Source organism: Macaca thibetana, chromosome 5 (genome assembly GCF_024542745.1).
Source record: "Macaca thibetana thibetana isolate TM-01 chromosome 5, ASM2454274v1, whole genome shotgun sequence".
Classification (NCBI taxonomy): domain Eukaryota; kingdom Metazoa; phylum Chordata; class Mammalia; order Primates; family Cercopithecidae; genus Macaca; species Macaca thibetana.
In genome coordinates, this window is record NC_065582.1 from 129,977,897 (window position 1) to 129,995,730 (window position 17,834).

Consider the following 17,834-nt stretch of genomic DNA (forward strand, 5'->3'; position numbering starts at 1 on the left):
CAGGAGGATGTTTCTACTCAAAATAAGGTTTTTCTAAAAATATTGATCTTTCAATCAGTTTTATTACGGGAACAACCACCTTTTCTTCCAAACCTTAAGGCTGCAACAAAACTTTGGAGGGCCTAGAACTTGTTTCTCTGTAAAGTCTCCCTAAGAGATCTAGGCCTCAGGCCTCTATAGTTTCTGGTCAAAATGACTGGACAGATTAGTTTAGAGGTCCTGTAAAATCTCCACCTATATTAGCGTGCCTCAAATGCATGCCATTGTTTATTTAGGATTTTCCAATTGACTTTCTAAATAAATCTGAAAGTGGTGATGGTCTAGGTTGTTTCAAAAATAGAGTCAACTCAGAAGATCCCTTTAGGCTTGACATTTTGTCTTGGGTTTAGGGTTTACAATTCCTGATAGTTTCAAGCCAGTGATGGCAGTTGGGGGTGACCTACTGGGCAGATCAGCTGGATATTGTCTATTGTTCAGCATGTATAGCTGTATTCATGTCTTCCTGATGGTGTCAGAAGATTACATGGGTTTAAAACAAATTTAATTGAAGGTAGCAAACATTTATTATTCATCAGATGGAAAGCATTGTACTAGTGCTGGGGAAGATGTTATGCAAACACATTTCATAATATTTGAGAGACTGTGATGAATGATGTAGAGATAGAAGCCAAGTGGCATGGGATTATGAAGCTGGAAAAAGATTTTAGTTTTTTATTCTCAAAAAAATATAATCTTGAAAAAGTTTCTTGAAAAAGAAATATAATCTCTTGTGTTTTAAATTGTAATCGATGAATAGTAATTCATGAATAGTAATCAATGAATAGTTCTGAATTAATGGAAGAACATAGAGTAGAATCAGAACACTGAAAACAAAACATGTCCGTTCTTGTTTTATATAGAGTATGTGAGAGACAGAAAAGATTAACTTTACATAATTATTTTTCCTTGTTGCGTGTTTAGAAAAACGTGGCGCCATTTACCAGTGTTCTTAGTTTGCCATACCCATTTGCTTCGGAAATCAATAAAGTTGCTGTATTTACAGAGGTAAGTAACTTCCATCAACTATTTATATCATTTAATTTTTTTTAGAGATCACTTAATTATTATTATTTAGAGATCACTTAATTATTAACCAATGATTAGCACCCTGAATAAATGGAGTTAGAGAAAATCCTAACATTCACCTAGTCCTATTTTCCCCTTTTGGAGCTCAAAACAGTTAGATAATTTGTTTGAGGTTATGTTATTAGCTTGAGAAAGAGCTAGATTAGAACATTAGTTCCATCATTACCAGAATGCTACATTATGTTTCTTACAAGAAACTGAAGAAAAGAGTGGAATTTATCAATTTATCCTACTAACTCCTGCTTTGTGTTCAAACTTCCCTCCCCAAATAACAATAAGATGATTTTAAATCAGTGGAACCATTTAGTGCTGTGGTGCCTTAGAAACCACAACTTTTAAAAGAATCTAGTCTTTTTTTTTTTTTTTTTTTTTGAGACGGAATCTTGCTCAGTCGCCCAGCCTGGAGTGCAGTGGCGCAATCTTGGCTTACTGCAAGCTCCACCTCCCAGGTTCATGCCATTGTCCTGCCTCAGCTTCCCGAGTAGCTGGGACTACAGGCGCCTGCCACCACACCTGGCGAATTTTTTTTGTATTTTTAGTACAGAAGTGGTTTCACCGTGTTAGCCAGGATGGTCTTGATTTCCTGAGCTCGTGATCTGCCCGCCTTGGCCTCCCAAAGTGCTGAGATTATAGGCGTGAGCCACTGCACTCCTAGCCGAAAGTATCTAGTCTTTATAAAACTGTCCTGTATTTATAAATGTTTGTTTCTAATGTGTTTATGAATTTCTTTTTTAATCATCCACAAACCATAAATGTTCTGAATGTAATATCCCTGATTCTTTTAATTGAAAAGTGATGCATTCAGTTCTTTTTTGAGACAGGGTCTTGGTCTGTTGTCCAGGCTGGAGTACAGTGGTGCAGTCATACTCACTATAGCCTCAGACTCCTGGGCTCAAGCAACTCTCCTGCCTGCCTTAGCCTACTGAGTAGCTGGAACTACAGGTGCTAGCCACTATATGGCAGGCTAATGTTTTTTCTTTTTTGAGATGGAGTCTTGCTCTTGTTGCCCAGGCTGGAGTGCAATGGCACAATCTCGGCTTACCGCAACCTCTGCCTCCCGGGTTCAAGCGACTCTCTTGCCTCAGCCTCCCAAGTAGCTGTGATTATAGGCATACACCACCACACCTGGCTAATTTTGTATTTTTAGTACAGACAGTATTTCTCCATATTGGTCAGGCTGGTCTCCAACTCCTGACCTTAGGTGATCCGCCTGCCTTGGCCTCAAAGTGTTGAGATTATGGGCATGAGCCACCATGCCTACCATGGCGGGCTAATTTTTAAGTTTTTTTTTGTAGAGATGGGGATCTCACTTTGTTGCTCAGGCTGGTCTGGAACTCCTGGCTTCAAGCGATCCTCTTGACTCAGCCTGCCAAAGTGTTGGGATTACAGGTGTGACTCACTGCACCTGGTTTGCATTTTCTTTTCTTTTTCTTTTTTTTTTTTTTGAGATGGAGTCTCACTCTGCCACTGAGGCTGGAGTGCAGTGGTGCAATCTTGGCTCACTACATCCTCCCCATCCTGGGTCCAAGGATTCTCCTGCCTCAGCCTCCTGAGTAGCTGGGACTACAGGTGTGTGCCACCATGTCCGGCCAATTTTTGTATTTTTAGTAGAGACAGAGTTTTGCCATGTTGGCCAGGCTAGTCTTGAACTCCTGACCTCAGGGGAGCTACCCACCTCAGTCTCCCAAACTTCTGGAATTACCAGTGTGATCCAGCCACGTTTTCTTTTTTTTCTTTTTTTTTTTTTTTGAGACGGAGTCTCGCTCTGTTGCCCAGGCTGGAGTGCAGTGGCCGGATCTCAGCTCACTGCAAGCTCCGCCTCTCGGGTTTACGCCATTCTCCTGCCTCAGCCTCCCGAGTAGCTGGGACTACAGGCGCCCGCCACCTCGCCCAGCTAGTTTTTTGTATTTTTTAGTAGAGACGGGGTTTCACCATGTTAGCCAGGATGGTCTCGATCTCCTGACCTCGTGATCCACCCGTCTCGGCCTCCCAAAGTGCTGGGATTACAGGCTTGAGCCACCGCGCCCGGCCCACATTTTCAATTAAAAACAAAAGCTACAATTTGTACTTTGAACTGTGATACAACATACTTCAAAGCAGACTGAATGTATTTAAAATTAATGACTCATGTTCAAACTGTGTGTTTTGGTAGAATGCATCAGAGGTCAAAATAGCAGAAGAAAATGGAGCTGCATTTGCAGGAGGCACTAGTCTGATACAGAAGGTACAGTGTTGTTTTCATGTTCATTAGGTATAGAGATGATTCTCTTCTCTTTGCCATTCTTTGATTTATTATATGTAGAACACTAGTCTCATATCTTACAATAAATAGTTAGTAGGTCTTTATAAGAGCAGGAAAAAAATTTCCAACCTTTTTCAGTTTCAAAATGAAGCTAGGAGAAAATGATCCAGACAGTCTTATTTTGTGTGTGTATGTGTGTCTGTGTGTGTGTGTGTGTGTTTGAAACAAGGTCTCTCTCTGTTGCCTAGACTAGAATATGGTGGTGCAATTATGGCTCACTGCAGCCTTGAACTCCTGAGCTCCTGAGCTCAAGCAATCCTCCTGCTTCAGCCTTCTGAGTAGCTGGGACTAAAGGTGCATGCCACTACACTCGGCTAATTTTTTTGTAGAGATGGGGTTCTTGCTTGTTGCCCAGGCTGGTCTTGAACTCTTGTCATCAAGAAATCCTCCTGCCTTGGCCTCCCAAAGTACTGGGATTACAGGTGTGAGCCACCACACCCAACCTCAGATATTCTAATATTGATTATATTTGACTTACATTATTGTGATGATGGTGATTATTATTATTAATACTATTTTTTGCTTGCTTCTTTTTTGTCTACGAGAGTTTTGTGGATAGATAGGAAAGGGCAATGTGACTCTGGTTTTGAATGTAAGGTTTAAAATGAAATCCAAAAGCTTGCGTGGATTTCATTGATACCCATGGACACCTCTGTTCATGTTTTGAAGATCAAATATTTGTGGGGTTTTTTTGGAGTGAAGGTGTAATTCACTTAGTAGATCATAAAGTATGGTATCTGCCCTCTATAATGTTGGTGCTTTTGGTTCCTGTTAATTTTTAGCTCCTAATCCTTTCAGAGTGGCATAGGCTCAGTATGGTAGCAACAAATGATTATATAGCCTGCCTTTAAAAAGTAACACAGCTTTGCTGGGTGCCGTGGCTCATGCCTGTAATCTCAGCACTTTGGGAGGCTGAGGTGGGCAGATCACTTGAGGCCAGGAGTTTGGGACCATCCTGGCCAACACGGTGAATCCCCACCTCTCCTAAAAATACAAAAATTAGCCAGGCGTGGTGGCACATGCCTGTAATCCCAGCTGCTTGGGAGGCTGAGGCATGGGAATCTCTTGAGGAGTTTGTAGTGAGCTGAGATTGCGCCTACACTCCAGCCTAGGCAACAGAATGAGACTCTGTCTCCAAAAAATTAATAAATAAAATAAATAAACAAATAAATAAATAAGAAAATAATGGAGCTTGGGGAGCCGCTTTGAAACCAAGGTCTTTTTTTTTTTCCTTTTTAAGAGGTAGGAAGAAGAGGCATGGAGTTATTTCTGAAAATACAAAAGATTTTTCTTAGTGTTCTCTCTGAAAGTTTCTCCTCTAAATAAAATCATTTATGTTATGGATTTTTTTTTTTAAATTATTATACTTTAAGTTCTAGGGTACATGTGCACAACATTCAGGTTTGTTACGTATGTATATATGTGCCATGTTGGTGTGCTGCACCCATTAACTCGTATATCTCCTGATGCTATCCCTCCCTCCTCCCCCAACCCCACGACAGGCCCTGGTGTGTGATGTTCCCCACCCTATCAATTCAACAAGAAGAGCCAACTATCCTAAATATATATGTACCCAATACAGGAGCACCCAGGTTCATAAAGCAAGTCCTTAGAGACCTACAAAGAGACTTAGACTCCCACACAATAATAATGGGAGACTTTAACAACCCACTGTTAACATTAGACAGATCAACGAGACAGAAAGTTAGCAAGAATATCCAGGAGTTGAACTCAGCTCTGCAGCAAGTGGACCTAATAGACATCTACAGAACTCTCCACCCCAAATCAACAGAATATATATTCTTCTCAGCACCACATCACACTTATTCCAAAATTGACCACATAGTTGGAAGTAAAGCACTCCTCAGCAAATGTACAAGAACAGAAATTATAACAAACTGTCTCTCAGACCACAGTGCAATCAAACTAGAACTCAGGATTGAGATACTCACTCAAAACCGCTCAACTACATGGAAATTGAACAACCTGCTCCTGAATGACTACTGGGTACCTAACGAAATGAAGGCAGAAATAAAGATGTTCTTCGAAACCTATGACAACAAAGACACAACATACCAGAATCTCTGGGACACATTTAAAGCAGTGTGTAGGAGGAAATTTATAGCACTAAATGCCCACAAGAGAAAGCAGGACAGATCTAAAATTGACACCCTAACATCATAATTAAAAGAACTAGAGAAGCAAGAGCAAAACACATTCGAAAGCTAGCAGACGGCAAGAAATAACTAAGATCAGAGCAGAACTGAAGGAGATGGAGACACAAAAAACCGTTCAAAAAAATCAGTGAATCCAGGAACTGGTTTTTTGAAAAAATAAACAAAATTGATAGACCTCTAGCAAGACTAATAAAGAAGAAAAGAGAGAAGAATCAAATAGACACAATAAAAAATGATAAAGAGGATATCGCCACCAATCCCACAGAAATACAGACTACCATCAGAGAATACTATAAACACCTGTACACAAATAAACTAGAAAATCTGGAAGAAATGGATAAATTCCTAGACACACCCTCCCAAGACTAAACCAGGAAGAAATTGAATCCCTGAATAGACCAATAATAGGCTCTGAAATTGAGGCAATAATTAATAGCCTGTCAACCAAAAAGAGTCCAGGACCAGACGAATTCACAGCCGAATTCTGCCAGAGGTACAAAGGGGCTGGTACCATTCCTTCTGAAACTATTCCAATCAATAGAAAAAGAGGGAATCCTCCCTAACTCATTTTATGAGGCCAGCATCATCCTGATACCAAAGCCTGGCAGAGACACCACAAAAAAAGAGAACTGTAGACCAGTATCCCTGATGAACATCGATGCAAAAATCCAATAAAATACTGGCAAACCGAATCCAGCAGCACATCAAAAAGCTTATCCACCATGATCTAGTGGGCTTCATCCCTGGGATGCAAGGCTGGTTCAACATACGCAAATCAATAAACGTAATCCAGCATATAAAGAGAACCAAAGACAAAAACCACATGATTATCTCAATAGATGCAGAAAAGGCCTTTGACAAAATTCAACAGCGCTTCATGCTAAAATCTCTCAATAAACTAGGTATTCATGGGATGTATCTCAAAATAATAAGAGCTATTTATGACAAACCTACAGCCAATATCATACTGAATGGGCAAAACCTGGAAGCATTCCCTTTGAAAACTGGCACAAAACAGGGATGTGCTGTCTCACCACTCCTATTCAACGTAGTGTTGGAAGTTCTGGCCAGGGCAATCAGGCAGGATAAAGAAATAAAGGGTATTCAATTAGGAGAAGAGGAAGTTAAATTGTCCCTGTTTGCAGATGACATGATTGTGTATTTAGAAAACCCCATCGTCTCAGCCCGGAATCTCCTTAAGCTGATAAGCAACTTCAGCAGTCTCAGGATACAAAATCAATGTGCAAAAATCAGAAGCATTCCTATATGTTATGGAATTTTTTCTGGGGAGGAGGAAGTAGATAGGAAATAGTGACTTGAAAATTTATCCTTTGTCTCATATTCAAATTTTCATTTGGGGAACTTTTAACTGGACACATCCTTTGAGATATACAGCAGTGCTCATAGTTTTTTTTTTCCTCCCCTAAAAGTACTCTAAATTTGGTGAGGATTCTGGATTTTTAAAGAGGGTCTTCAGAGTGATTTTTGGTTACAGAACTAGTGGAAAGTAGGAAGAGTATGCTTTAATACAGGTTCTAGGCCAAAGTCTGTGGTACCTAGTTCTTTCTGATGTGTTATTAATTTTAATTAAAAAATTATTAAAACTTTTTTAATTATTAAAAAATAATAATCACAAATGTTTGGGAATTTGAGAATAGAGCTGGGTGTCTAGAATCAGAGAACTAATCTTGAGTTTGTATACAGCTTTCTATTTTCTTCTTGCAACCACAAAAGTTACCTTGTAGAACTGTCATAGCCACTCCTCTGGTTCTTTTTTTTTTTTTTTTTTTGAGACAGAGTGTCGTTTCATCACCCAGGCTGGAGTGCAGTGGGGTGATCTTGGCTCACTGCAACCTCTGCCTCCTGAGTTCAAGTGATTCTCCTGCCTCAGCCTCCCTAGTAGCTGAGATTACAGGTGCCTGCCACCATGCCCAGCTAATGTTTGTATTTTTAGTAGAGACGGAGTTTTGCCACATTGGCCAGGCTGGTCTCGAACTCCTGGCCTCAACTGATCTGCCCACCCCAGCCTCCCAAAGTGTTGGGATTATAGGCGTGAGCCACTGCTCCCAGCCAAGCCACCACACCTGGCCTTTGGTTCTTAAATGTTAAGCAAGGAGTTACTTCTCAAGAAAGAAATGGTAATGGAGCAGAAAGTGATGAAGCTGTAAGTTCAGTAAATGAAACACATTTTTTAAAGTAACCCAAATAAGGAAGACAAAGACATTTTAAAATTCTGTAGTATAGAAAATATTAACAGGTACAGAATTTCTCTTTAGGGCCCCAGTAGAGGGTCTGTTAATAGAGAGAGCATGCCACCTGTGTACGGCATCATAGAATAAGTTTGCAAGTTACCCCATGGTGACTTTTTAAAGCTAGTCCATGTTATTTTTAGAAGGTATTCAGGTTATGAAGTAAATTTAATACAGTTTTGTAAATAATACTATGGCTGCAATTTTTTATACATTCCTGTGTTTTTAAAGTATCATTTTACATAGCTCTGTAAAATGCCAAGTAGGATAAATATACATAGTCATTTCTTTTCTTTTCTTTTCTTTTCTTTTTTCTTTTTGAGATGGAGTTTCACTCTTGTTGCCCAGGCTGGAGTGCAATGGCGCAGTCTCGGCTCACTGGTCTCGAACTCCTGACCTCAGGCGATCCAACCTGCCTCAGCCTCCCGAAGTGCTGGGATTACAGGTGTGAGCCACCGTGCCACATAGTAATTTCTTAGATAATACATTCATTTATTAAATTTATTTTACTTTATTTTGAAACATCACAGATATGCCTGGTTCTGAGTGATTTTAAAGTAATTCATATTTTTACTCGTCTCTAAGAGCATGATTTCCAGCCACCATTTTTTAATATTCCAAGATATAATCTTACTTACAGCATAACTTCCAAACATAATTTTAATTTAAAGGAACATGTCATAGAATTAGGATTGGAAAGTCTTGGAATAGAAATCTCACATACAGTTCTTTGACATTTAGAAATTACCTCTGCTTTCCTATTTCCAGTGATGAGAGCCCTGGTTCTGGACCCACACTGCCTGTATTTCAGTTCTAGCTCTGCCTCTTAGGTGTATACAGACTGACTCATCCTCCCCTGAGCCCTCAGTTTTTTTAATCTGGAATGTGTGGTCAATATTGGTACCTGTCTTAAGGGTTGTGGTGAAGACTGGATGTTCTAAATTATATTAAACGTTTAGCAGAATGCTTGGCACATGAGAAGTGCCCATTTAATGTAAGTTACTGTTAAGGAGAGGAGAGTATGTTAATTAAGGACTAAAAATTTGTACAAAGAATAGTAACAGAAGGATAAAATTCCATAGTCATTGCTTAATTTTGTCAGAATTCAAGTTTTTAATTCACTGTGTACCCCTAAATCAAGGCTTTGAATGGCATATTGTGGTAAGATTTCATACAAAGAGAATCATTGATAAAATATTTCTTGCTCAGGCGGTGGCACGATCTTGGCTTACTGCAACCTCTGCCTTCCTGGCTTCAAGCTATCCTCTCACCTCAGCTTCCGGTTACCTGGGACTACAGACGTGTGCTACCACGCCCGGCTAATTTTTGTATTTTTTGTAGAGACGGGGTTTCGCCTTATTGCCCAGGCTAATTTCAAACTCCTGAGCTCAATTGATTTGCCTGCCTTGACCTCCCAAAGTGCTGGGATTACAGGTGTGGAGTTTAAGTGGAGTATATTGTATATTTAAGTGAAGTATATTAAGTGGAGTTTAAGTGGAGTATATTGTACTAGTATAATAGTTATTTTAGGCGCTTGCCTGAATTAACAAAAATGTTTTCTAAAAATTGAATATTAATTCCTTTGTTCTGAGAATGGATATAGAGTATGGATAATAAACTATAAATGAACTCGTCTTAGATCACCCCCTCTTCTTTTATTCTTAGTTATTGGTGGTAAGGTTTCAGTTTCTTTGTGAAAATAATTATAAATTCAGTTCTCTGATGCTCTAAATTTAGGAAGCTAGTGGTTGCTAGTGAGTTTGGCAGTTAGTGGTTATTAATTTTACATGTGATCTGTTGCAAAATTTTCAGCTTTTGTAGGTTTCTTCAGTTTTAATAAATATATGAATTTAACTTTGTGGGATTCTGTGAGCCATGCACACATTCATTGCTGTGTTTTAACTTGTGACACTTTTGCCTAACACAACCCAAAGGAAGAAACCATTAATTTTTTTTTTTTTAATGGATGTGACTGTTTTTAAAGTAAAGGAAAATGTTTTGCTTCTGATGGTTTTTATAATTGGCAGGTGTATTTGTATGATCCTTGTGTTTGAAGAAAATAATTGTGCTTAATGTCTGTTTTCTGAATTATAAAGGAAATGACTATGTTGTACTTTTTCAGAACGATAAAGCTTTTCATCTCATCTGAGGTCACCTTTCTTTTTTTTTATTTTCAGATTTGGGATGATGAAATTGTTGTAGACTTTTATGTAGCTGTTCCAGAAATAATGCCTGAACTTAATCGATTAAGGAAGAAGCTGGGTAAAAGATTTCCAAGGGTTTCTCGAAGTAAGAGAATTCCTATTATTTCAATATCCTGTCGACAACTTTCTTGTGAACTTTGCTTAGTTAGGAAACAAAATTGTTCATATATATGTGGAATAAATAGTATGTCCTGGTATTTGAGTTTGAGTTACAAGAACCTATGAGTTTGATTTTTTTTTTTTTTCCCGCTTTGGCATTAATACTGGTAATCTAATATGATTTGAAAACCTAGTTACTTTATAATACCAGTTTTTAAAATTTAGATCAAAGTCTAGCTCCCAATTAGTGAAATGTATTATCCACTCAGTATATTATCATCATACTGTTTTATTGGCTTTCATCCCTGTTTATCAATATAATATGTATGCCCATTTATTTAAAAGTGTTAAACGTATGTATGAATGTTGACCATATGCATGGCTCTCGAGGTAATTTCTCTTAAGAAGTTTTCTGCTTATGGATATTTTCTCCTTAAGAAATCGAATAAGAAAGTTAAGATCACTAAATAAGGAGCTATGTTATAAAGTGTAAGGTATTATATAATAAATTTAAAAAGTGCTAGGGATGTTCAGTGGAGGTGGAGTTTACACGTAGGTGGGGAATCAGGGAAGGCATCATAAAAGAGGTAACATTTAAACATAAAGTAACAGTAATTGGATGAATTGATTGAGGAGAATATTATTTTAAGAAGAAGGAGTGAATTAATCATAAACACTAAGTCAGAAATCATAGGCCAGGTACAAGAAATATTAATTAGCTCTCTTTGACTGTGGGGAATGGTGCCCTTACATTGACATAGAAGAGAATAATGGGATATGATGTTGGAAAGGTAGATTGATGCCGTATTGAGAAGAACTTTGAATGATGGGCTAATGAGCATGAACATCTGCATTCTATATTCAGCAGGACTACCTTAGAAGTTTTTGAGATGGGAGTGACATAATCTGTTCTTTAGAGCTTTAATCTGGCAAGAGGTTTTAAGATAATTGAAATGAGAGACAGGGAAACCAGTTTGGGTGCAATGGCAAGAGACTAATAAGTGTAATGTTGAAGCTAAGGTCTTCATAACAAGACTGGAGTGAAGTGTATAAACGTCAAGGATATTAGGACTTAGCAATTAATTAGGAATGGACAGGTTGAGGGGGAGAAAAGGAAGAGTCGAATGATACTGAGGTTTTTTAAGACTAAAGACCTCTCCTAATAAGTGCCATCATTAATGGAAATGGAGTGCATTTGAGAGGAAAAACAAGTTCACTTGCTGACACAGTTTGTTTTAGGTAGTGCTGGATGTCTGGTATATTATTATTTCAAATAAAAATTTGTAGTGTAAACAGAACAAATATTTTAAAATTGTGTTAGTAGGTTTGTCTCCAAATTTTAACTCTAGTTGAGCTAAAAAAATCCTGCTAAAATGTTTATATATCCTAGCCACTAACAACTTGTCTGAATTCTAGATCATGACCTGTAAATTAAATTCAAATGGACTTTCTAGTTCTTTTGTTGTGTTAGAGTTTTGTTTGATTATTTTTGATAGCATGCATTAAGTCATAAATATTTATTAGATTTTGAACTGGTGTCTGGCACTTTTTATTAGCGATTTCCCTTACAGCAGTATTTGTTATCATGGAATCCAGTTTATATTCTTTCTTAAGTAAGACCTACAACTGAACATATTTTAAAAATTAAACCAGAATTGCAGTTGAATTTGATGAAAATATTTCTCATAAATTTTTTGTGTTTAATTAAATTCAAGCTCAAATCAGAGCAAAACAAACAGTACTAAATATAGTCAAAACCAAAAATGAATACTAATATATTTGTATTCTAGATATCTAGCTCCTTGCTTTGCATGATGAACTGATTTTTAAGAGACATTAATTTTGTCACCTTTGCTACTTTATCCATTCTCTGTATAACCCTTTTAACTTCTTTTTTTTTAAGCCTTGAGGGTTTTTTGTTTTTTTTTTCCCATAGTCATCTCAATATTTGGAACCTTTTTTAGTTTTCAAATAACTTATTTCTTTATTCCAAATAATAACTTTCCTAATAAAATGTCTATTAGTGAGCTTTACTTTATTTCTCCTTTCATAATGAATTACAACTTCACATATCATGGTCAAGTACCTAAGTATGTTTTTCCCCTCCCATTTGCTTAGGCACCTTGAGAGAAGAGATGGACCTTTTCCCTTCTCTGACACCTTCTTTTCACCCCAACATGATCTGTTTAATGGCACTGGTAAAACATTTGTGTTCTTTAAACATGAAGACGAATGATCAACCTGTCAAAAATGTTAAACAGAATACATGAGATGTGCATTAGAACAAATGAAGCTTCTATTATGCATTTTCAAAGCTCATTCAGATTCTTGTTTAAGAACATTTGATTCCTCCTATATCCAACAAAAGTCTTCAGTGTAAAATAGAAATTACATTTTGAGCAAGTGGAGAAAATTAAAAAACAAGCTCCTGCAGCTGAGCTCATTAGTTTCCCATTTCCAGTTTTACTAATAGGAGTGGGCGTGTGTACATGCAGCTTGCTTAATGCTGCAGTTTTATTCATTTTATTTTAATTGCTTACATAACTGTAGGCAAGTTCTTTATTTTTCAAACGCACATTAAAAAAATAGAGTATAAAATTTTTTTTAAGACTTGTTTTCTCAATATTTCTTTTTTGTTTTATTAAAAAAAATTAAAACCTGTTTTTTAAAATTCCTTCTAAGAAATTTGGTTTTATTTTGCTTATCGTCTGGCTTTCTCCCCAATATAAGAACCCTCTGTAATTCTTTCATCTCTAATATAGATATGTTTTATTAATTGAAACTTTTTTATTTCTATTCTTATTTATAAATTAGCATTTAGAAACCAAAAACACTAGTGTGAAAAATATCTTTTTTTTTTTTTGAGACAGAGTTTCCCTCTGTTGGCCAGGCTGGAGTGTAGGGGCGCAGTCTTGGCTAACTGTAACCTCCGCCTCCTGGGTTCAAGTGATTCTGCCTCAACCTCCCAAGTAGCTGCGATTACAGGCACTTGCCACCATGCCCAGCTAATTTTTGTATTTTTAGTAGAGACATGTTGGCCAGGCTGGTCCTGAACTCCTGACCTCAGGTAATCTGCCTGCCTTAGCCTCCTAAAGTGCTTGGCCTCCCAAAGTGCTGGGATTACAGCGTGAGCCACTGTGCCCAGCCAAAAAAAAGTCTTGACTTAACCTGTGATAGGTACTGTGGCATATATGGGAGCAGTTAAATTCTTTTATACTGCACTAAGTTATTGTCAGATAAGAGAGAAAGGGACGTGATTAGAAAATTAGAATTACACTTGTTTGCATTCCTCTTAACTTGTAACTCTTAGAATTGAACACTAGTGCTCCATTCGATGTCTTGTCCAAAGGATATCTCAGCAGACTTGTCCAAAAGATATTCACATCTTCTGAGCAGGACACTGCTTTCTGTAAGGAAGTTGGTGTTGTATCATACATGAGACTCATGGATATTAAAGTTCTTGTAATGTGTAGTATTTTTAACTTGTAGAATAATACCTTGTACTTCAGGGTTTTGTTTGCATTATTGGAACAATCAGAAGTTTTGGTTATATAAGGGAAAATACCAAAACAGAGAATTTTTGCAAGGTAATGAATTCGATTTTTTTCTAAATTTCTACCCCTTCACATATTAGTTTAAAAATTATCCATGTATGAAATACTCCATTAATGATTAGGTACTGTTACAATTGTTATAGATGAATTATGGATCTATTGCAGCTGGTTCTGTTATGCTTTCCTTTGCTTCCTTTACTTCAGCCATGGTGGCCTCCTTGATCTTCTCATATACACTTAGTGCTCTCCCTCCTCAGGTCTTTGGATTTACTGTTGCATGGGTCTGTAGTAGTACTGTTTGGTTACTTGCCTTGCTCACTTTCTCATTTGGACATCATCTAAACAGAGAGACCTTGCATGACCATCCTATATAAAATATTACTCCCACTTCCTATTATCACTAAATGTCATTATTATGCTTTTATATTCATTTTAGGGCATATCACTCTTAGCATCTTTGTGTGTGTGTGTGATGTGTGTTCAGTTCCTCTCATTAGAGCAAGGATGGTTTTGTTTTGTCCATTGCTACATTCCCATTGCCTAGAATATAGTATCTGGAAAATAGTACATACTCTACAAATATTTGAATGAATGAATGAACATTTAATACAGCACTCATTCAGTTGGTAGAAGATATAGGATTAAACTGTAATTTAAAAATACAGTATAAAATGTTGTTTTTTTTTTTTTTAAAAGACAGAGTTTCACTCTGTCACCTAGGCTGGAGCACAGTGGTGCATTTTAGCTCACTGCAGCTTCCCCCTCCTGGGTTCATACAATTCTCCTGCCTCAGCCTCCCGAGTAGCTGAGATTACAGGTGTGCGCTACCATGCCCAGGTAATTTTTTTTGTATTTTTAGTAGAGATGGGGTTTCACCATGTTGGCCAGGCTGGTCTCGAACTCCTGACCTCAAATGATCCACCTCCCTCAGCTTCCCAAAGTGCTGGGATTACATGTGTGAGCCACCACACCCAGCTTGGACTATATACAATTTATAGATTTTTTTTTATTAGAATAATAGTATTTATAGTAGTTAGTATCTACTAGGTGCCAAGCCTTGGGTGTGATAGCAGTGAACAAGACAGACAAAGTTCTTGTGGTCATAGAACTAACAGTTTTGTTTTCTGCAGTAGAGAAACTGGTTTAACTTTTAACAGTTTCTTACTGTGTCACCCAGGCTGGAGTGCAGAGGCACGATCTTGGCTCACTGCAACCTCTGCCTCCTGGGTTCAAGTGATTCTCCTGCCTCAGCCACCAGAGTAGCTGGGACTATAGGCATGTACCGCCACACCTGGCTAATTTTTTTTTTTTTTTTTTTTTGTATTTTTGGTAGAGACGAGATTTTGCCATGTTGGCCAGGCTGGTCTTGAACTCATGAGCTCAAGTGATCCGCCTGCTGTGGTCTCCTAAAGTGCTGGGATTACAGGCATGAGCCACTGTGCCTGGCCACTTGTGCTCAGATTTCTTTAAACAAAAAAAAAGCAAATCACAACCCCCCTCACCCCTGCACCTTCATTTGATTCAACTATCCTTTCTAGCTGCAATCTTAGTTTTTTATGTTGTTTTATATTAAGTTTTTCAAATAATGGTCTTCAGAAATTGGCTTCATTTTCTTACTAAGCATTAGTATTCCTTACAGCTTTTTCTTCCATAATTTAGCTAAAATACTGCTCTCTCAATTATCACAGGTTTATCTTTTGCCATATTCAAAGGTCTGTTCTTAGTTTTCTCAGTTTCTTGAAACTTCTTTCAGGAGGTAACATATGCAATCCTAACTCAGCTCTTTTCTAACTATTTCTTAACTTTGTTTTCCTTGATTAAAAAAAAGAAAAGAGAACGTATATTAGGAGGAAATACTTGATTGTATAGTATAGATTATGTTCATTATGGAAATTGAATAGAGAATTAAAGGAAAAGAAAGTAAAAGGAAGAAAGAAAATGAAGATAGAAGAGCCTAAAAACACGGAGAAAAATGAAAGTGGAGAAAGAGGAAGGCAGTTACACAGCAGTAAGGGATAGCAAAGCCCTAGAAATAGCAGTGATGATTTAACATTTGGCTGTATTGAAAAGCAGAGTAGAATAGCGGTTAGCATAGATCTCTCTTTGTCTTGAGTTTGTCACTTACTGTGACCTTGAGCAAACTTTTTAACATTTTGTGCCTTTATTTATTCATCTACAAAATGAGTTTCATTATAACATGCATCCCATACTGTTTTTGTGATAATGTATGAAACACAAGCTGGGTACATAACATACGATATGTGGGCCATTATGATTATCATTAGCTCCCTATCATTCCTAAAATAACTATTCATTCTCCACAATTACTTTAGGAGAAGCTATTCTTTTTCATGTATTTATGTATCACCTTCATAACTTATTTGTTGAATAGGCAGATAATTATTGGCATGCCTACTTAGTACTGAGGATTGAAAAATAAAGTGAAAAGACATTTTCTGTCTTTAAGAAGGTAAACACTGAGGGGACAGAGATGAGAGCAAACTGCTACACTAAAATGCAATAAGTTTATTGGTAGAAAATATACGAAGTATGTAGAGGAATGAGGGACTGCTTTGTAGAATGAGATTATATAAAGAAGATTGCAGTTGAGAGGTAAGCATGAATAGGCATTTGCTTTCCTTACATGAATCAGGCAGAGGAAATGGCCATTTTACATATACAAAAGTATGAGAGAGCCAGTTGTGTTCAGGAAATTATAAGCAGCTTTTTTTTTTTTTTTTTTTTTGAGACGGAGTCTGGCTCTGTTGCCCAGGCTGGAGTGCAGTGGCCGGATCTCAGCTCACTGCAAGCCCCGCCTCCCGGGTTCACGCCATTCTCCTGCCTCAGCCTCCCGAGTAGCTGGGAGTACAGGCGCCCGCCACCTCGCCTGGCTAATTTTTTTTGTATTTTTAGTAGAGACGGGGTTTCACCGTGTTGGCCAGGATGGTCTCGATCTCCTGACCTCGTGATCCGCCCGTCTCAGCCTCCCAAAGTGCTGAGATTACAGGCTTGAGCCACCGCGCCCGGCCATAAGCAGCTTTCTATCATTTGATATATAAAATGTTATCTGATACTGGTGGTCAATGGGGTTAGACAGTGATAGACAGTGGGCCAGGTCACAGTGGGCTTTGTGTGCTATACCATGGAGATTAGATTTTATCCTCTTTGCAAATAGGAGCCATTGAAAACTTTAGGTCAGAAGAATGATGTAAGATTTGCTTATCAGAATGAGTATTGTGGGAACTGTATAAATGGCAGGGTAGCCATATGAGGATGGTGAAACTTTAAGAACAGAGACCAGGGAGGAGTTGATTGCAGTCATCCGGGTAAAAGATGAAGAAGGAAAGAGTCTGGTGGTGGCAGTGAAGACAGATGAGGAAGGATGTTGTTGGATATTAAGAATTAGAATTAACAGGAGTTACTGATTAAATGTAGGGGGTAAGGGAGGGGGAGGAATCTAGAATGATTTCCTAATTTTGGTCTTGAGTAGCCTAGTAAATACTATTTTAAATATGAATGCACAGGAAGTAAAGCAGGTTTGGGTATGACAATAGTACTACAAGGTGAAGGAGTCAAGGAGGTAGATAAGCTGGCGCAACTTTATTTTGTATTAACATGAAGCATTAACAGTATTAATAGGAAGTAGGTTGTGGTAAGTATGCACATTGTACTCCCTAGAGCAAGTAAAACGTACTCACACAAATAAATATAGCTTAAAACTATAAATAGGGGAATAAAAATGATATGCCAAATTTTTTTATTTAATAAACCTGTAAAGGAGGAACAGAAGAACAAATAAGATGAAACAAATAGAAAACTTATATCAAATTAAAGACCTAAATTCAGCCATATAAATAGTTATGATAATTGGAAATGGACCATACACTCCAAAAGGCAGAGATTTCAAACACACAAATAGGCTGAAAGTAAAATGGTGGATAAAGATATACCATAAAAACTGTAAGCATTAGAGAGTTGGATTGTATATTAATATGAGACAAAATAGACTTTTAAGACTACGATTATTATTAGAGAAAAATACGGATATTCTATAATAATAATGACTCATCTTAAAATAAAGCTTCAAAATACATGAAGCAAAACCTAACAGAATTCAAAGGAGA

At 37.5% G+C, this 17,834-nt stretch overlaps 1 protein-coding gene across 1 annotated transcript in view; it reads left to right on the top strand.

The window, feature by feature from the left end:
• MRPL1 (mitochondrial ribosomal protein L1) overlaps positions 1–17,834 on the top strand; it is a 93,197-nt gene that overhangs the window by 25,617 nt on the left and 49,746 nt on the right. The window contains exons 4-6 of the mRNA XM_050790886.1: positions 961–1,044; positions 3,278–3,349; positions 10,031–10,142. Coding sequence (XP_050646843.1) covers positions 961–1,044; positions 3,278–3,349; positions 10,031–10,142 — 268 coding nt within the window. The remainder of the gene's footprint in view (positions 1–960; positions 1,045–3,277; positions 3,350–10,030; positions 10,143–17,834) is intronic.